Here is a 22,223-nt window from a genome sequence, read left to right as displayed (position 1 = left end):
TGAATGTTATTGTACATGGATCAGGAGGTCATGTTTAGAATTTGGGGCTATCTCTTAATAATTTGCGGCTCAGGGTTTTGTAAAGTTGTTAGAAAAGAAGCTTGACACTTGTCAATTAAATATTCACAATGATGTAAAAAAGTAAATATTCACAATGATATAAACAATGCAAAAAGTTGGTACATTGCTACCTTGTGAACAAAAATTATGCTTTGCCCATGCAATTCAAATTGCTAAAGTGAATATATTCTATAAAAAACAATCTGAAGTAGAGGAAGAGGAATATAATAGTGAAAGTGACCTAAATGTTGAATCCGATAAAGAAAATCTTACTGATGACAAGGATGACGAAAACGGAGTATGGGTAGACAGGGGAAATAAACTAATGTTATAAAAACCACCAAAAATTTCCAGCTACGAGTATTGATGACAAAAGTGCAAAAAGTTGTTAAAGTATTCCGTCATTCGCCTTTGAAAAATGAAGTGCTTCAAAAATACGTGAAGCAAGATCGTAAAACAAAGTTAAACCTTGTGTTAGAAAAGTAAGATAGAACATGTTCATGTTAGATCGTTTAAACATTTTAAAATCTCCATTAAAGAAAGCACTAACTAATACCAATGCAGACACTTTTATATGAAATATCAGTATCACAGATATTGAAAAATTTGATGCGAGTAAAATTAGCTGTAGACGCGTTATACCGTGCTGACGCCAACTTAATTTCTGCGTTACCGTGTTTACGTTAACTTCATTTTGTAAAATAAACATTTATGTTTATGATATAAGATATTTACAATAAACAGTTGTGTATTCCTCCAACAAGTGTTAAAGCTGAGAGATCTTTTTCCGTCGCTGGAACCCTTTCAACAAAAATCAGGTCAAGACTTAGTGATGCAATATTGGATCATTTGTGTATGCTAAGAAGCTTTTTAAAAATCAGAATAAAAAAAAATGTATTTATATATTATTTAACTTTCTTATTGAATTTGATTTGCTTTTTTATTTTTTTCATTGAATTTGTTTTGTATTACTGAAATATTAAAAAAAAATTTAATTTTAATTAATTTGAAATACTTTGAAATTTTTTTTTCTATCGATTTTTTCTTTGCAATTCCGAAAAAATATCGGAATTCCGAATTTCATTTCATGTAATTCCCGAATTTCCGGAATACATTTTTCAATAAAAATTGGATTCACTAGTACCAGTTGAAAGTAAAATTTTGGCCTTAAAATTGTTGTCAAAATAAGTAGTAAAAAAATTGCTGTAAATTTTGCACTTAATTGTACATTAATATTAGTTTTTGTAGTTTGTGCCAACTTACCTCGATGTGGAGTAAATTAGCAAACTTTTTTCTTTTGGCCTCAAGAAAATTTTTTTTATAACGAATGCAATTAAAAAATGTTACCTAAATTCATACTCTTAAAGACCGCGCTTTGATATTGACAAAAAATTTTGCCGTTAAGATTACTGAGCTCGAAGAGTAAAAACAGAGGCAACTAGCCTCGGTCTCCCCTATAAAGTAGTCAGTTAAAAACCATTTGGTTATCGTAACCTTTATTAGAGCAATGTCAGAGTTACAAAACGACATAAACATATGCCAATAGGACAATATGCCATCAGGACAATGTGCGCGCTCCCAAAAAAACAGCTTTAAATTTTTCAAATTTTTGTAAACTTAAAATCCTTATCTTTTACTAGTCAAGTCATTCATACAAGTCATGAATCATTATCTAATAAAAGTAAGGCAATATAAACAACCATTGATCAAAATTCGAAACATTTTACAGTGGTTAGATGTTTTACTATTTGTCTTTTTGATTATTTTTTTTTTCTTTGTTTATTACTTCATCGTCACATTATTTGTTTACAGTTTATACTTTATACGATGACTTGACTAATCGATTGTTTAAAGGTTGCGTTAATCGATAATTGTTTGTGATAGTTAAAGAATCAGATTGACGCTTAAACTTAAAAAAACATTTTTCATTACAACTTTCTTTGGGATAACTTTTACTCATTCTTTTTAGTTGGTCAATTGAGATTTTTATTGATTCTGTAAAGAGTGTCCACGTGACGTTTTCTGTAAGAGGTGGCATTGTCAAAGATCCAGGATAAGTAAAATAATGATTTGTATTTTTAGGTAACAAAAGATAAGGATCTACCATAAATGAAGAAGTATTGTTCATATACGGAACTTTTTCAAACATCTCAAGAAACACTTCGAATTCTTTGTTGTTATCGAACGATTCATTTGCATCTATAAGTACACCGATGACAGCTAAACCATCAGGATTTGCAATAGCTTCAGATTCTGTTGCGTATAAATCTGTGTTCCAATGAACTGCATGAAATTCTGCAGCGTATCTTTTGCCGTCAATAGTATGTTCGCAACCAAGTTCGCACTTACCTTTGTAAACTTCACCCCAGTGAAAATGCATTTCACGAAAAGCATAATTATAAGCCAACACCCCTCCGCTTAAAGAAATAGCTCTAATATTGTCAGCTCTAAAAGAAATGTTCCACCCAATGTTGGTTACATGAACTAAAATAAATTGACGATCGAAATTGAGAGTTTTTAAGTTTGTATCATATTGCACATTTTGTAAAACAATATCGATTGGAGATTGTCTTGTTGTAAAACTCCACGTTTTCAGCCATTGTTTGGGACCATGATTTTTTGAAAAATCCCAATAAATGTTATTGCTAGAAACAACTTTTTCCTCTACATAATCGGTTTCCTTTAACATGCTAAAAAAAAAAAAATATTTTATGCTTTTGTAATGAGTTTTCATACTTTAAATACTTTAAAGTCATGTTTATTAAAACAATAAGTTAATTTTATTATAAACTTCTATGTCAATTATTGAGTGTATGGCTGTTTATTGTTTTAATTTTAGAAGTTTGGTTACCACAGTTTTGTGTAAGTAATTAAAACTCCATTGTGTATGCGATTGGTTTACCGTATTTCTATACTAGTTTGTGATACTGTATTGAGATTAGAGATGTCACAAATATTCGGTGATTTTTTGGTGTTTTCCCTATTCGTTTACTTTTTTTACTTTTTGGTATTCGGCCGAATATTGCAAACTATTCGGCTGAATACCGAATACCAGATTGCAACAAAAAAAGCGCATAAAAACGGATTACATATATGTAACTTTTTTTAATTTTTAATTTAAAAAAATAATTGACATATTTAATACTTAAAATCTAAGATGGTAAGTTATGATAAAAACATTTTTATCGTTTGATGATAGCAAATGATTGTGAATTCCTAATAAGTTATATAAACTTTCAAAAATAGCCATTTACAATGTACATTGCCACCGACAAATAATAAAAATATTTTTACAAATATATTAACAAAAATATTTGCATAATATTTTTGTAAAGATTGGTTTGATCGTTTTCATTTACATTACTTTTTCTTACGAACTGGAGATGAATCATCACCGGTGCTACAAGGTACAGGTGATAGTTCATCATAAATTTAGAGTTCTTTGTGCTATATCTATCAATAGCAGCTTCTTAAATTACCCCAGAAGTGCAAAATACATTTGAGCTGGTTATTTTTGTAATCTTTTTGAATGGAGTATTATACTTTAATACATAACTATAGTTAAAACAATTTGATTTTACAACCAACAAATAATGCATACTGTGACACAGCCTAGTCACAAATGAAACAAAAACGCACACAGCGTAATTAACGTATCTACTTCAATGAATAAGTCGGAACCTTTAAAACTTTAAATCACAAAATAAGCGGTAGCCGAATGTTCGAAGCTTTGGCTGAGTGCCTAGCCAAATATTCAGTATTTAATACAATCACTCTTCATGACATTTCTGTTTGAAATTTCATTAATAAAGGAAAAAAACTTATTTTATATAAACGATGCTGTAACAAAATGAATCTGTAACAATATTTAGCAAATAAAACTAAAAAGTTAATAAATAAAAGCATTTATAAAAGTAAATTAGCTATACTGATAGTTATTACATATATTGCATATTATTACATATATACTATAGTTATATATAATACTATATATAATACTTTAGTTTGTTGACTCTGAGCTGAGACTTTTTTTTTTTAAGTTAACAAATTTCTTGTAGGATTGTAGGGTATAAAATTCAAATCCTAGATAGACCAATAGTTCTCCATTCCCAGTAGGCATACGTTGTCCGGGGGACGTTCGTCAGACGTCCGACGAATATCCTCTAGACGACGCATGCCCACTAGGTTGTAATACTATTATTTTGATTTTAGAATTTTATTTTTCTTAAAAGATTGTCTAAAAGAAAGTAAAAATTTGCGCTGCAGCATAATTACTAATACTACAAAATAATATTACAAAGTTTTATATTTAATCAAGCGAGTTATGACTAAAGGTACATTGAAAATACGCCTATTACATTAAATGACATTTTTAAAACTTATGAATAGCTTATGTCGCAGCCGTGGCGTAGTGGTTAGAGCGTTTGGATCAGAAGCAGATGATCCAGGTTCGAAACGAACTCTGAGCATGTTTTCGCGTCACGGAAAGGATGGAGACGTGAACTTCCTAATTAAATGCACTTCCGCGGTGCTCTGTGTCAAGTTAGGACAAGACACCGTTAGGTCTTCTTGGGGCACCTAAATAACAAAATAAAAAAAATGTGACTGTCCATTTTTATCAAAACTAATCATAATCACTTTAAAGTTGGATTTTTTCTTCTTTTTTTTTCATCAGTAATATAAACACTTTAAGTTTTTATTAAGTAAGCCCTTATTCGTGAGTACTTTTATTTACCAGTTCAAAAAACTTTGTCTGTCGATGTAACTAACTTATCTTATCAAATAAACCCTAAAATTGAGTCTCGCAATTTTGGTGACAGAAATAATTGGCACAAGTATCAACCAAGCAAACTCTTCATGCATGGTCTACGCATGGTTATCATTCGATTATGATTGGCACCACCGGCGCGGTGGTGCCAATCATAATCGAATGGTAACCATGCCGAATGGCACGGTTATCATTCATGGGAATCATAATCGAATGATAGCCACTTTGTATAGAAACGGTATTACCGGTGCGGTAATACCGTTTATGTACAAAAGATTTGGAACGTTCGTGTTACGATCGGGAACTCTGCTGTTTTTGCCGATCTTGTGCAAATCTTAAACCATGTTTGCTACAAAAAAAAAGTAAACAGTTACGCACGCGTAGTTTTTATAAAAACTTTCTACACTAGTATTTTTAGAGTTTTGACAGATTATCGTTGGCTCAAAATGAGGTTTTGAGTTTTCAAAAAAACGCAGACCAGATATCTTACTGATTTAGGGACTAATTTAGAGAGAATAAGTCAATAATCATTACCTCAAATACCTACATTACTTTGGTAATTACAATAATAAATGTAATATTATTACAATCATTATATATTTTTTAATATTATTAATTTATGTTATTTTCTAATATTTTTATATTATGTTGTATTCATAAGTGATACTGTTGCATAAACTAAATGGATTTAATTTGTATACGTTTATTTCTTTAAGGTGTTATTAAAAGACAGAAAAATAACTTTTCGATTAGAAAGCATATAAAGAATAAACATGTTTTGCATCTTTTTTTTTTAGCAAACTCTTTTGCTATATCACTATATTACATACCAAATGAGTTTTCTAGAAGGCTGTAATCTTTTTCTGTTCTGAATATATATAGGGCAAGATAATTTTTTCTTTTTACTATATTGTTTCTTTTTTATGTTGGCATGTTGTTTCTATTGATGATAAAGTACCAAAATGCTCAGAAACATTCTATTTTACAATATGGAATTGTTTTTCTTTTAAGTCCTTCTACGTTTAAAATAACTTATTGCACGCTTCAAATTTAATAAATTTTTTTGTTGATCACTAAAGATCATTGTATGGTGAGAAAGATGTTTTTCATAATGTACATATTTTATATAATTTATCATATCATGCAGAGAGATTTGGTTGCTAGGCATTTATTTTTGAGAGTTATTTGAAATCTGGTTAACATCAAATGGTTAGAAAACCAAATCAAGCTCTTTAGCAAGTTATCAAATGTCAGTATGATTGCGAAAGTCATGTTATTTGAAGTCATCAAATAATTTTTAATTAAAAAATATCACTTAAATAGGCTTCTTTTACAAGCATTAAGCACTCAAAACAATTCCAATTATGATTAAAAATTATAATTACTCATTTTATTTTATAGTTAAAATTTCTCGATAACCATGACTCAAGATTTAACAATTTTTAACCATGTTTAAAACTGAAGAAAGAGATGGTTTATTAAAGTTATTTTAAATCTTGCAACAATGTAAAATATGATAAAGGAACATAATGATAAAATGAACTGTTGATTATTAAAAGTTGATTATATAAAACCATTTACAAATATTTTCATATCCATTACGTTCATCTGATCCTAATATATTTAGAGTTTTCAATCCTGCTTCTAATCAATACAAAACAGGTATATTAGAAATATCATTTAAGTTTGTTTGGCTACCCTAAAAAAAATCTTATATTTTTTAACCAATTTTACACACCTCCTTAACAGTAGTACATATATATATGTATATATATATATATATATATATATATATATATATATATATATATATATATATATATATATATATATATATATATATATATATATATATATATATATATATATATATATATATATATAGCTAGTAGTTAAAATTTTCCATGAAGAGTTTTTTTTCAAGCAGCACGTCTTTTTTGAGTCGATTTTACAAGATTGTTGCAGATTTTGTTAAGAACCCCTCTCCAAACGGCCTTAAATCTAATTCTCGCTTTAAGCTATTTATGGATTGTATATGCACCTTAACTAATTCTTTATCCATGTAAGCCCAAATAGATTCGATTGGATTCAAATCTGGTGATCGAGCTGGCCAGGACAAAAAAAATTTTAATTTATTTTCTTTCATCCGTGTTGAAATTGCCAACATTTGTTTTAAACAATCAGCATATCCACTGATGAAATCATGCAATTCTCTGCGTCTCCATATATGTATGTTAGTTGATTTAACATGTAAAAATGTTACACATACCAACACTTCCGCCGCCACTTTGCAACCGCTTCAACGAAGCAATTACTATACTTTTTTGATTTAAATCTTTTAACAAGAACTTTGCTTTTTCTATTTATTACTTTAAAGTTACATTAAAATTTACCTCCTTCTACTTCTCCATAAACCACCCAATTCTCTTCTTACACCACCTTAATCTTTTGAGCCGATCACTTGCTGTTAACATGGGTTTTTTTATCAGTTGCATAGATACCTATTTTTTTCCTTAGTAAAATATTTCTAAATGTTTTTAACAAAATACGTTTTTCACGATTTTCATTCAATGCGTCGGTGAGCTCACACTAACTTGACCTTGGATGGTTTTTACTTGACGAAATATAAGACTATTTTCACGCACAGTACTTATATATATATATATATATATATATATATATATATATATATATATATATATATATATATATATATATATATATATAATATAATATAATATAAACACATATATATCGCATCCTCGTCATCACTATTATCATCTTCATCATCATAATTTAATAGTTTATTCATTCATTTTTATTAGTATAAAAAGCATAAACTAACACAACCATGTAACTTGTGCTAGCTTGTGCTAGCAAATTTAATCATTGTTGTGATTGGAGTTTTTTAAATGTAAGTGTATTACTTAAACGTGCTTTCATTTTTAAAAATAAAGTAGTGAACAATTCAAATTTCGTTTTCTAATTTAGAAAATGCAGTTTAACTGGCAAAAAAGATTTGAAGATCAAGAAATATCTAACCTTAGTTCGTGCACGCAATGAATAGAAATGATGGTCAAGCTTTAACCTCTATTCTTCTACGTTCTATTTTTATTATTTGCATTACTTTTTTAGTAAGTAAAGGTCGAATTATTTCATAAAAATCTTCCAGCTTTTTATTAAGTCTTCCCCTTACGCTAATTTCAACATTTTGTTTAAGTATTGGTTGTTATTATAAATAACGATGTGAAAAACTAACAAAATGAACTAAAAGTAGCATAAAATAAGCAAAAGCGAAGAAACGGTTAAACGCCGGCCGAAAAACGGCTGCCGTGCTCGGACCAAGCATTAAACTGTAAGCAACACTAAACTTGATCCTAGTTTATATTCCGATTGTAAGCCGGTCATGGCTCCAATGATGCATGAATCAAGCATAGAGAGTTTATTGGGTTGAGCATGGGGAAATAAATAGACCCAAAATTTTTGCCCCCTCTCATCTCCCACTCAAAATGTTAGAGCAACAAAAATAACTTTTAAACTATCTTTTTGACCATTTAAAGTTTGACCCCCTCCCCCTCTTCCATTACTTAATTTCTAGTGTAACTCTTGAAATAATCTTACTTCAATGATAAACAAAACGATAAAGATTTATCATGTATTAAAAAAATCTATCTATCAAGAGTAAACAAAAAAAAATTTCTCCATTAATAAAACAACCATACATTTAACTTTGTTAATTTTGTTTAAAATAAATGATTATGATGCTCTCTAGAACATATAATCAAAAAATGATTTAGAATCCAAAAACTTTTCACAATAATATAGTCAGAACAACTTTTAAAATTAAGACAAAAAAATTTCCTTAAATAAAAGATATAGAGGACCAATTGAAAATTCAGGAATACATAGATTCCAATAAAGAATGATTTTTCTGATTGATATTGAACTATATTGTCTTATCTTCTATTGTAATTAACAAACTACAGTTACAGTTAGCTTGGTTACTTTAAAATTTCAGTAAAGCTTTTAAAATTTTTCTCAAGGCATTAATCTTTAAAAATACGAGATAAGATGAAATAGAAATTTAGATGGTTCTGAATAACCAAAAAAAAAGTAAAAAAATTTTAAAACACGAAATTTTATCTAAAAAATTGGCAAGAATTGTCACGAAGAACTACAAAAGATGAAAAATCAAGAATGAAAGATAAATGAAAGTCACTGTTATAAAACTAATAATATTGTTCAACGAGATCAAACAAGTGTTGTTTAACAACAGCAGCAGCAGTAGCAGCAGCAGCAGCAACAGCAGTAGCAGCAGCAGCACCAACAACAACAACAACAACAACAACAACAACAACAACAACAACAACAACAATAACAGCAACAGCAACAGCAACAATATCAACAACAACAAGGTTTGTCTTCAAGCTTTTGATTTTATTACAACGAAAATAAACAGAAATTTTTTAATAAAAAAATTAAACAAGCATGCTTCGCTTGTTTTATTTTGAACGGAACCAACCAAGCAAAACAATTTACTGATAAAAATCAATAAAAAGTGTTCAGTCGAAAAAATCTTTCTTTGAAACCTGCTTCTAATGAGAGAACGTTAATTCTCAGTTAGAAACTTGTATAGAGAACTTTAATTTTCGATTAGATGCGGATGCAGGTTTTTAATTGATCACTTCAAAAACAAAAATAATTACACCCAGGACCGCTAATAGAAACTTCGAGCCCTGGGAAAATTTTATCGGCAGGAGCACGACCGTTAAAAGCGAGCTCGAATCTCTGAAAATTAAATCTTTTGGTTTCATGTAAAGTAATTTGAAATTCAATTTTTGTTAAAATAAAGCGTTTAATGACATATTTTGATATAAAATATTGTAGAACTTAGATGTACAAGCTCAAAAAATATCATATAGTTTATTTGAAAATTTTAAATGATAAAAAAAAGTTGTCTATACAAACACGGGCGCCGGGAATCTTCCCGCCCACCACCAACGTTTAGTTCTGCTTATACCATTTTGTAAGTAAAATCATATTTTATTTTAACACAATAAGTTAATCCTCCAATCAATTTTTATTTTAATCGCGCAACGGGCATAATTACGTAACGCCCACTGTGCAAGTAAAAAAAAGATGGAGGATTAACCTATTGTATTAAAATACAATATAATAATTTGTTTTAAAGAAAAAGTAAAGAGACTTACCTCAGAGCAAAACAATATTTTTTATTGTCTTTAAGGTAAAATGGGATAAAACTTTTTATAAACAGATATTTTCCTTATTGTGCTATCAATAAAACGACTCACAAGTAAAAGCGATTCTAGAGGGAGGGTGTCATACCCCCTCCTTCCCTCAAAGAAGACGATTTTCAAACTATAGTCGGTTTTTTGAGAAATACAATTGGCTAAACGACCATTTGACATTTGGGTGATTTTTAGTTTAGGTATTTTTTATTCTTAAGAAAGCAGTAGGTACTTTTTAAGAGTTTGCCCCCCTTTCGTTGATATTCCAAGAATCGTCCCTGCTCAAAAGACCTTCGTTATTAATCATTTTATTACTGTTATTTATAAATTTATCGAACAATGTTTCCTAAAATATCTTCAAATTAACAAGATCATCGCTTTTTACATCTTTTCAGAACATTTTCAATCAAGTTACAAACCATGGTTTGACGTTGAATTCAGTGGCCCTTTATATTGTACTCTATTAATCATGTTGTAATGAAAGTATACTTTTGTCAAAAGTACTTTTGTTAAATCGACGTAAAAAAATTTCAACCAATCAAATGCCAACTGCTGGAAATGCTGCAAAGTATAGTTTACACAAGAGAATTTATTTTTAAACGAATCAGATTGCTACTTACTCGATGTAGTTAAGGTGAATTAGTATAACTTAGATCAAAAATGTTTATAAAAACCTCAACTTTGACAATCTGCAACTTTTAAATGAAATGAAATAAACAAAAAATTTATTTTTGTTTAATTCAACTACTTCTTCTTCTATTAAAAAAAAAAATTTCTTTGAGATTTTTTTTTTGTTTTTACAGAATTTAAAACTTTTATAAAGTCTTTTTTTGAACTTCTTTAGGATTTTGCTCAGTCGGTTTGCTTCAAATTGTTTTAAATAAAATTTAAAATTTCCTCAATTTAAATGCAATTATATATCAAAAGAGCTAGAGCTTGTACAACATCTTTAAACCCATAAATTTCCAAAAACATATATTTTTTCACTCAAAGTTATAATGTTCTCCACTTAATAAAAGTAAAAATAAACAAAAAATAATAATGGTCGCTCTTTTTCTTCTATTTCCCTGTGGATCACATTGTTTAAATGTCTTTGCAATAGTTAAAATAACTCCAGCACCAAGCTAAGTCCTCACTTAAATATAGCACTCAAGAATTTGAGATTTGGTGTTTTGAAATTTGAGGTCTATAAATTATTGCTAAACTTAAGATTCCATAATATACCGCATTTAAATTATATTTAATTTTATAAAATAAAACGTCTTGATTGCCATATTACATTTTAACTATAAAGTTTAAAATATTGATTGTATTCCCCTGTGAGATCTTTAGTGTTTTCCTTTTAAACAACCTAATTGCTTATCTATATTTTACGGGAATTATTACATGATATATATATATATATATATATATATATATATATATATATATATATATATATATATATATATATATATATATATATATAAATTAGTAACAATACTTATCTAATTTTTTTCTTTAACAACTTTTTTCTCCATCAGTAGATTCATCAAGAAGTTTCCTGATAAATCTACTTATGGTGAACAAAGTTGTTGAAGCATAAAATTAGATGAACGTTTTTACTAATTTATTATTGCTCTGTTCTTTGAGAATATTGAGCACTCTATTTGTAAAATACAATAACAATATATGTGTATATATATATATATATACATATGTAAATATATATATATATATATATATATATATATATATATATATATATATATATATATATATATATATATATATCTGTGTGTGTGCGTGTGTGTGCGTGTGCAGGCCCGCCCAGAACTTTTGTGATGCCCAGTTCCAAAAGTTTAATGGATGCCCAATCATACTTCAGGTCTTAAAATAACAAATACCAAATGAATTAGTAAAGTTTTTTTTTATTTACTTTTATAGAAAACCTTAAATCACATTTAATTAATTTTAGTTTTTAAAAACAAACTATGGTAAAATCAAGTCTTAATATCGAACACATCTTCCTGGCATGTTACCAACAAAAATAAATACTTCATAAGAAATGTTATTGGCTAAATCTCATTCAATTAAAAGGATCATCAAGTAGCACAATCGCTCCTGGTCCATTGTGGAACGAAGACAATCTTTGATGATAGCTAAATTGCTGAAAGATCTTTCACCTTCAGATGTTGAAACGGGCAGTTTTTGAAAGATTCTAAGTGAAACACAAGCTTGTGAAAATATCGAATGCAACCTCTTTGCATAAACTTTATTTAGATGTTCAACAGGCTTTTTTATTTTTTTTTTATTTTTGCCAAGAATTTTTCTTCCAAATTGTTACATTGTTAAAACTTGTTACATTCCTCTTATATTACTTTAAATTTTGATCTCGTTTAAATAGTCAAATTTTTGAGTGCAACATTGAAGACATTACACTATGATACTTCTTCATTGATGTAACTAGCAGTTTCATCACGGAAGAAATTCTTTTATAACAATTATAGTTGTACAGCTGCACAGAGCCCTTTTGAAGACATTAAATTATAATTTATCTTCAATTCGTATTGTCTTTTGCAGTTTGAGAAATTTTTCAAATGTTTTGAATAGTTATGGTTTCTAAAAAGTAGTGGACCCAGTATGTTTGTACTTATTGCAATACTTGTTGCTACATTATGCTGCTTAGCAACATATTTGACATTAAGTTAATAACATGCTTTAATATCATTAGACTAGTTTTTCAACCTCAGTCCCAATGGCTTGACCTTGGGCTTATTTATTTGTTTTGCTTTGTTATTTTGCTTATCAGTTGCATATATAAGATAACAATGTGGATAGGGTAGAAAGTCTTTTTAAAACGTTGTTGCCATTCCTGTGACAATGTTACTATAAAAATACTTTAAAAATGGTTACGTTAATAAATTTGTAGGAAGGGCGTCCAATTTTGAAAATTTGCTTCAAATTATCATTAATGTCATTTTACCAAAAATGATATTTTAGGAAACCATAGAGGTCTTTATGTATAAACCATCTAAATCATGTGTGCATGTACCATGTGCATAAAAGCACATGTATATGATTGTAATGTAGGAGTACATGTATATGGTATAATCATAGAAACGTAGACATTTGTTTTTAGACAGTCATAACCATTTTAGAATTAAATTTTCAATGTGTTTTTTTGCAATTTACTTTAGAATGAAAAAAATATATAATACTAAAAAAATATAAAAATTTCAACAAAAATTGAAAAGCAGAGAAGCAAACGTGGAAGACACCGTTTATGGAATGATGAATCAATGATACCAGCAATTAAAGCTGTTTAAAATGGAGTCTCTTAGCAAGCAGCAGTTAAAGCTTTTGACATTCCAAGATGTTCGTTACAAGTTTGACTTTATGTAACGACAGAAATGGGAGCCAAACCTGGAAATCCAACTATTTTAAATGAAAAAAAGAAAAGAAATTAATTGAAAGAAAATAATTGATTAATTGATTAAAAGATTTAACTTGACGTCAATCAGAAGGTACAGTAGCTATTAAACATCAGTGTATGAATGTTTGTTAAGTGTCAAAATATTTTTCCATTATTAAAAATGTGTTAACGAAAGCAACCTACTATAGAAACGTTAAGTATCTGCAATGTTGTCAATCAGGTACCCGGGAAACAGTCAGAGTAATAGCTTGTGTCAATGTAATGGGTAACTCTCTTTCACTACATTTCATATTTAAAAGAAAAACTAATAAGTCTTCCTTGAGTTTTCAAATTGATAATGCCACAGAAGAAAGTACATAGAATGTTTCAGACAGTGAGTGGACAAAGCAAGGCATTGCATTTCTATGGTTTACAAAGACATTTCATTCCGGAAAGTTTGGATTTTTATAAATGTATTTGAATTTATTTACTCTTACAATAAAAAAACCTCTCGTTCTTTTAACCAAAGTTTACTTTTTTGGTTTTTACAGAAATTTAATTGCCTTTGACCTAAATGGCCCAAATGGGGCAAACGAGCACTGGGATTCTTACATATATTTTGGATTTTTATAAATGTGTATGAACTTGTTTACTCTGACAATATAAAAAAGTATTTGTTCTTTATATATTTAAAGTTTTATTATTTTTACAGAGCTTTAATTGTTTCGATTCGGGGAAAATTAGACCTAAAATTTTTACATATTGTTTTGATATTTATAAATATAAATGAATCTGTTCACTCTGAAAGTTTGAAAAATCTCTTTTTCTTTGACTAAAGTTGATTTTTACGGTTTTAACAGAGCTTTTTGTACTCTTGGCCCAATTTGCCCCAAATTGGGAAAACAATCTCTGTGTATTTTTAAATATTTTCCTAATATTTATAAATAAAAATGAACTTGTTCATTCTGACAGTTTGTAAAAGCTCTTTTTTTAACTAAAATAAATTTTTATTGTTTTTACAGAGCTTTGATTGTTCTTTGGCCCAATTGCCCTGAATGGGGAAAACAAGCCCTAAAATTTTTATATATTTTTTGATATTTATAAATGTAAATGAATTTGTTCACTCTGACAGTTTGAAAAAGCCCTTTTTTTCAACTAAATTTTTTACGGTTTTAACAAAACCTTTATAGTTTTTAGCCCAATTGCCACAAATGGAGCAAATAAGCAGTGGGATTCATACCTAGAGGCCCCGAATATGAGAATAATAATTTGTAGAACTGAATGCTTTGATTCTTTAGTAAAAAAGAAAACAAAGATAATTTAGCATAAGTACTTCAATGAAACTCTTTCTCATTGATGGCATTTGAAAAATAAATTTATTATCAAAATTTGGTGCCATAAATCTTTATGGAAAACTCAACAAACCTTGACGCAAAATAGGCGTTATTGAGCCCACCATAAATTGTTCTTAACTTGGGAACCAGTTATCCAAATTTAAAAAACGAACTTATTATGAAAACGTCTTTGCTATTTACGTACTTTGGTATTAATTATAGACAGAGATAATGATAATAGTAAAATTGTGTGAAGTATAAAGTAAAAGTTATCTTGTTTTCAATGTAAACAAAGTTTAAAAGGAGAACGAAATTATTACACAAAATTTGCTTAAGGTTTGAATATGATATCAGCTAAATTTTTTATCATTAAAATAATTTTTATGTGTTGCCCCATAGTGCATATGTGTTGCCCCATAGACTGTGATGTCCGGGGCAAACTACTTCGATTGCCCCTCCCTTTTGGTGGCCCTGTGTTTGTCCGTGTGTGTGTTTACATAAAACTGGAATATATGTACTTTACAGGGCCGACAATACCGTGGGGCCAAGGGAGCACTGATACCCCAAGTTTTTTTTTAAAGGATCTTTTATTGTGTGTGGAAGTTTCTAGATACAGAGGACTTTTTTTAGAAATTGACAATTGTGCTCCTCCAATTCGAAACCCGTGTTGTCGGCCCTGCTTTATTTAGTTTTGGTTTTATTCATTTATTTCGTCATTTATAAGCATTTTACAATGTTCTTGTTTCACAAGTTTCATCAATGAAATTTAAATAAAATTTTAGAACGACAGGAGCAAGTAGAAGACAGAAGTCTTGTCGTTAAGCCCCTATAGTAAATGAGAAGTATTTTTACAAATTTCTCATTATGTAAATTTACAAGTGCTCATTTTATAAATTAATTAATACATAGTTACAATAAGATACGATAAATTGCAACAATAAAATAAAGACATAAAGCAAAATTATTCTTAAACTTAAAATTAAATGAAAAAAAAAAATATATAAAATATTTTAATAATTTAAAATTAAAAAAAAAATTTCATTTTTTTGAATAATTTTTCTTAAACTTAAAAGTACAAATATATGCTTGTGGCTTTTATTCAAGTAAATACCAGGGCCGACGACACGGGTCTCGAATTTGAGGAGCACAATCGTCAATTTTTAATAAAAAGTCCCCTTATCTAGAATTTTCTTTAAAAAAAAAAAAAGGTCTTAAAGGAAAAAAGTGGGGAGGGGGAGCCGTGTTCTCCGGCGTCGTCGGTTTACCTATACTATATTTACCTATACTATACCGAATACTGTTTAACTATATTTTTAAAACAACTTATTGAGGTTATACTTTTCATATTTTCATTAAGAACTATGTTCTATAAACAATCTCTTCTATATGAAATTGACTCTTTGGATTTATATGAAATTGATGATCTATATGAAATTGTTGGATTTTTTAAGAGTTGACTAAGAGTTGACTCCTCCACCTCCTTAAGTATTTATAATTAACTAGCTGAGATCGGACCCGTAAAAATATGGGTCTTTGTAAGTTTTTTCCGAATCAAACTTTTCTATACTGTTTCCTTATATATCCCAGCTTTCCGGATGCGTAAAATACGGGTCTTTATCAAACCTACCATTTCTATACATACCTATTCCACACCGAATATTTATATACCTATTCCTTATTAATTTCAATATTTTTTAGTAAAACAATTTATTCTGAAAAAAACAATTAAGAGCAAAAAACTTAACATGTGCAGCTTTTTTGCATACTTAGAGCTCATAACAGACTTATAATTAGGTTTGTTTTTCTGCTAAATGCATTTCATGGATTGCTCAGTGGTTAAGTACGCTGTCATCAGTTTTGTTTTGGGGAGTTTACGACATCTACTCAGCGTAATAAATTTTTAAACTTTTTCAATCTTGCTTATAAAAAAAATAATAATATAGCAAAAAAGATTTCTAAAATTTAAAATAGAATTTTAAAGTTTTCTCATACGTGATTATCTCTATATAATGCTTATCAACAAATCTTTTAGACCTAATTTCGTTTGCTGATGATTCTAATCTTTTTTTTTCTCACAGAGATGTTAAATCACTTTTTAAAATAGTTTACGAACAGCTATAAAAAGTTAGTGAGTGGTTTGAAAGTAATAAACTTTCACTAAATGCGGATAAAACAAAATATATACTTTTTCATAAAGTAAGTAAATCTGAAAATATACCTCTTAAATTATCTTAAAATTAATAACACTTTTATTAAAAGAAAATCATTCATAAATTTTTTAGGAGTAAAATTGGACGAAAACTTACTGTGGTATTCACATATAAATAGTATTGAAAAAAGAATCTCAAAAAATATTGCAACGATGTTTAGATCTAAACCTTTTCTAAATATATCATCCCTGAAAAAACTGTATTTTGCCTTTATCCATAGTTATTTGTCTTATTGTAATATTGTGTGGGGTAGTACTAACCATACAAAGCTAAAGAAACTCTACAACAAACAAAAACATGCGTGCAGAATAGTATTTGGAGCCGACAGAAGTGTTTCTTGCGAACCACTTCTACTTGTGCTCGGTGTTTTAAATGTGTGTAAACTTAATTTACACCTAGTTTTATTGTTTATGTTTAAAACAAAAAATGGATTATCTCCAAAAATATTTCAATCTTATTTTAATAAAATTAACCATAAATACTCAACAAAGTTTTCAGATAACAATTTTATTGTTCCAAAATATAAATTAAAATTAACTTCCTATTCAATTAAATACCGCGGACCTAATCTGTGGAAAAAAGTTTCCAGATATTGTTAACAATAAACAGACTACATTAGAGCAATTTAAGGACGAATCAAAACGATTATTATTATTCATGGATATATCCAACTTTAAATGTTTATTTTAAGCTAAAAACAATCATATAAAAAATAGATTTAATTGTATCAGTGATTAATATAAATTAATACAAAATATTTAAAATAAAAAAATATATATATAAAATATCACTGATGATGTTAATAATTTATCTAGTGTTTATATTAATTATGAAATTACAATGTTAGTTATGAAATTACAATGTTAATTATGAAATTTCATTTCTTGTTATCTTTTATCCTTAAAAAAATATATATTTTTGACTTTTATTTTTGATTAATATTTTGTTAAACATTTTGTTTTCAACACTTCTTAAAAAAATTTTTTTATTCCTAATTATATTAGTTATTTTCGGTTTTCATTTCTATTTGTTATTTTATATATATTTTTACGTTACGGTAATGTAGAATTTATTGCTATTATTTTTTTTAAATGGGGCTCGGCGATAAGGCTGAACACGCCTTCTTCTTGCTCCAGCCAATAGTTTATATAAATGTATTTGCAATGTAAACATTTTTAAATGGCAAAATAAATAATAACAAAAAAAAAAAAAAAAAAAAAAAATGCCTACAAACTCAACATATGCTAAAGACGTTCACACTCACAAACGCTTGTACGTAACGCTATACAAATGGAACTAAGAAGATCTTAGACCACTACAACATAGTCATAAAAAAAAAAGTTCATTCTTATGATCATAATTAAAAACTAAAGAATAAGAGCCTCAGCTCTTAAGCGCTAATCTAAAAGTTAAGCCAAAAAGGTTTTGCACATTGACGTCGGTTTGTGGCAAAATAAACCTTTATGCGTCAAGTTTCCGTTTGCATTTATCTTACATATTTTGATTCATTTTAATTATGTTACATGCAGTTGCATAAAAATATATTAAACTGGTACAGATATACCGTTTCACGGATAAGAGATTGCATTTATTACAATAGTAATTAATAGATTGTTTGTCTTTATTAGAATATATCCCATAAAAAATATTCCATATATCTTTAATAAAAAGAGTTTTTATTTAAAATTTAAATAAAATCCTATTGCTATTTCGTTTTTCTAGTTTTTTGCCACAAAGTGAGGCAAAAAAATTGTGGCTTCCACGATTTACGAAAAAGCCTCGTCTGTCATTTTTAATGGTCTTAGTAGCAGACGCAGTAATTTTAGCAATCAGAAATTATCAAGAGAAGGGCAAATCTAAAATTGAAAATTCAAATTTTCCTTTATAACAAAGTTTAAAAAAAAATTAGTTTATTTATGTATAAAAAATGATTTATATGTTTCTTAGCTAACACCAATATTCTATACTTAAAATTTTTAAGTGCACTGAACAGCAATTACTTTTAATTTTTTGGGTTTATTGGCTTTTCTTCAGAACTTTTAAGTTTTGCGTCAAATATATATTATTTCAACATATTCCTTGTATCATCTAAATAAGCTAGTTAAGGTGAAAATATGTAATTAGCATATTAAGGCGTTTTTAAAAACGGCTTAAATATACTTCTAGCAAATAAATTTGTGAAAAGAAAGTTTTAAAGTTTTTTCTAGCTACGGGCTTTTTTTTTTTTTTTTCCTCCACAGCAACATCTTCTGGAGTAGCAGGACTGTCTTATTAAATTTTTTCTTTATTATGTTTCAGGCAACTTTTTTTTCAGACCATCTGCAACTTATAAGTACTAATTACTTGAGCACATTAATAACCTAAGTATCTCAATCAAGACACATACGCAAAAAAAAATTTTCTCCCGGTGTTTTGTGATGTTTTTAGAAATTTAAGCTTTTTTGTATTTTAAAATAATCGAAAAAAAAATTAAAAGAAAAACTTTGCCACGCTGGTACGAATATAAATGAAATTTTTTAAAACTATATAATATTTTTTTAAATGGAAATAAATGCTGTAGATCAAAATTAAAAAGAGCTTGAAGCAATACAACTTTCAAGTGAAAATCAAACTGAAAAGCTTGTTAAATGTTTCAGTATGTTTTAACATTACTTAATTTGAAGTTTACGTAGGTTAGATATTTGCATACAAGTTCGATCACGGTTCCTTATAAAACAAAGTGCTGCGACTCTTTCTCGCCACTACTTCGGTTGTAATGGTTCCTGCCAAGGGTTCCTTGTCAAACACGCTCGAATGAGCACTACTACTAACACATTAGGTGTTTTAATTTCCCAGAGTTACTGCTTGGAGTGGGCGAATTTATGCGCCTTACATATATGCATTTATGCACATTACATAGATACATAGGCGTATTTATGCACATTATATACATACATAAAAGCCAGGTGAATAAAAAAAAGCAATTGCGTTTTTTATTCACCTGGCTTTGACTTAGCGTTTTGGAGTAAAAGTTCAGTTGAATAAAGTTATTACGCGAATAAAAATTTTAGGAAACTCACTCAAATTTTATTCACGTAAAGCTAAGCAATTTACTTCAAAAATGCTGACATGCTCAGCTTTACTTGAAGAAAAGTTCGAGCAAAATTGCTATAGTTTTTATTTTTTATTTATTTGAATTTTCATGCTATTTTTTTTTATGCAGTGTTATATCCGAAAATATTGTTGGCTCAGCATAGGAACAGCCTAAAATAGTTATTAAGACTAATCCAAAGTAGCGTCCGTTTTTGACCAACATTCTTGCGTACGAAGTACTACTCAAGCGCTGAGTTGGCGATGACAGGATTTGAACTCACATCGCACAACAGTCCGGGTTTTAACTTTTCGGGTTTTTATTTATTCAATTTAATTTAATTTTTTCGAGTTTTAATTTATTCACGTAATAACTATATTCAGCTGAACTATTTTGTTTTATTCACCCGGCCTATAATTATAGGGACTTGTTTAATATATATTTCTTCAATGCTGAATTTCGTATTAAAGATTTGTACATGTATTACGCAACTTAATAATTCAATTGTATATTTAATATATAGTATTTTAAGCATATTTTTTACCTAACTGCTTACCAAATTTATACTGATAACGCACTTAATTTAAATAAAAAACTTTGTTAACCAACACACATAAGGAACATCTTTTCGCCCATTAAAAAAAAATAATTTCAATATACCTAAAACATAAAATGTTTTTGTTTAATTATACTAGATATTTTGAACGAACATAAATATAATAACAATTATTAGTTTAATAATACTGAGAATAATTTTAAAGACTTTAAATATGTAAACTATTACAATATATATAAATAAAAGTAAACTATTAAAAATGTGGTTGTACATAATGTTATGAATAAAAATAAAAATCAATATATTTGTGTAATAGTTTATCTACCTTTTTAAAGTTTTCTGTTATTTTATTAAACGTATGATCCACTCAGGGTCTACTCATAAAAATTTATTAACTCAAAACAAAAAAAATGTTCCAATATCCAAACTATACTTGGTTGAAATGTGTGAACATCATGCGTGAACGTAGAAGTGAGTGAATGGGTATCTTCAAAATCTGAATTATACAGTGTTCCTCTATGAATTTTTTTATCTAAAAGTTTTTAAATATTTTCAACATTTTCAATCGTTAGATGCGCAATAACTTCAAAATGTTGCAAAAATAAGTAACTTAACTTAATTTTTTTAGATATGTCAATTTTGACGTGACGTCAATTAGTTTAACTTTTTTATTTTAAGATATGACGAATTTTTTATTTTAAGATGTGACTAAATATAATTTATTATAGGGGTGTAGTAACTCGAATATTGGCGTCACATAGTTTTCCTTAAAACAGAAACATTTTAATTTACTGATGATATCCGCATCATCCTTAACTTCTTCGAGTCCCTGACTGATTATATCAGCGGCGTAGCGAAAGTCCACGGACGAAAGTCTATTACTCTAAGTACTATTAGTACTTAGCTATATTTTATGTTTTATATATTAAATAAATAAATTATCAAGTACTACAAGAAATATCATTAAAACAAAAATATTCTACAATTGGGACATTTATTTTTAAAGTGGCAAAAGTCACTTTGTTTTTAAACAGAGATTCTCAAAGATATGTGTTTGTACATGTTTTTTACACCGTTAACTAGTAAAACTTCTTTCCAAAATATCTCAACGATTTTCAACACAATTGGTTTAGATTATATCACATATGAAGAGATACTTTTACATTGTAATGATTGTTATCAATAATATGATTTTTTTGAAAAGGTGACTTATGCCACTTTCAAAATAAACGGCTCAATTAAAATTTTAATACTTTTTTACACGCTAAAGCTCAGCGGGTGGGAGGTAAAGGATTAGATTTATTGTAAAAACAGTAAATCCAAAAAATATAAACAACCCATGGGTGGCCAAGGGATTTCAAAAAAATCATTAAAAATAAAACAGAAGCTTTATATAAAACATCTGAAAACAAAATCATCTGCAAATGAAAAAATATATAAAGAATACAAATACCTGTTTGAAATAGTCTTGAAAAAAAATCACTACTCAAGACTCATAGATAAATTTAAAAATAACTCAAAACGCACTTGGCAAATACTGAATAAAATTAGTGGGAGACAAAAAAGACCCTCAGGTTCCCTC

General features: G+C 28.2%; 1 protein-coding gene across 2 annotated transcripts; it reads right to left on the bottom strand.

Moving 5' to 3' along the window:
- Nucleotides 1-1,651: 1,651 nt before the first annotated feature.
- On the bottom strand, nucleotides 1,652-21,241 carry LOC100209768 (carbonic anhydrase 2). 2 transcript variants are annotated; one of them, XM_065800310.1, is made up of 2 exons: nucleotides 20,967-21,241; nucleotides 1,652-2,750 (listed from the first exon to the last, which is right to left on the bottom strand). In XM_065800310.1, the coding sequence occupies exon 2, from the start codon at nucleotides 2,747-2,749 to the stop codon at nucleotides 1,874-1,876; it is 876 nt and encodes a 291-aa protein (XP_065656382.1). In that variant the 5' UTR covers nucleotide 2,750; nucleotides 20,967-21,241; the 3' UTR covers nucleotides 1,652-1,873. The 2 variants fall into 2 exon arrangements, with proteins under 2 accessions (XP_065656382.1, XP_065656381.1); XM_065800309.1 differs by lacking the exon at nucleotides 20,967-21,241 and adding an exon at nucleotides 18,246-18,271.
- Between the last annotated feature and the right edge of the window lie 982 nt (nucleotides 21,242-22,223).

This window comes from Hydra vulgaris, chromosome 06 (genome assembly GCF_038396675.1).
Source record: "Hydra vulgaris chromosome 06, alternate assembly HydraT2T_AEP".
Taxonomy (NCBI): Eukaryota; Metazoa; Cnidaria; class Hydrozoa; order Anthoathecata; family Hydridae; genus Hydra; species Hydra vulgaris.
Note: the sequence above shows the minus strand (reverse complement) of the source record. Positions and strands in the feature narration are given on the sequence as shown.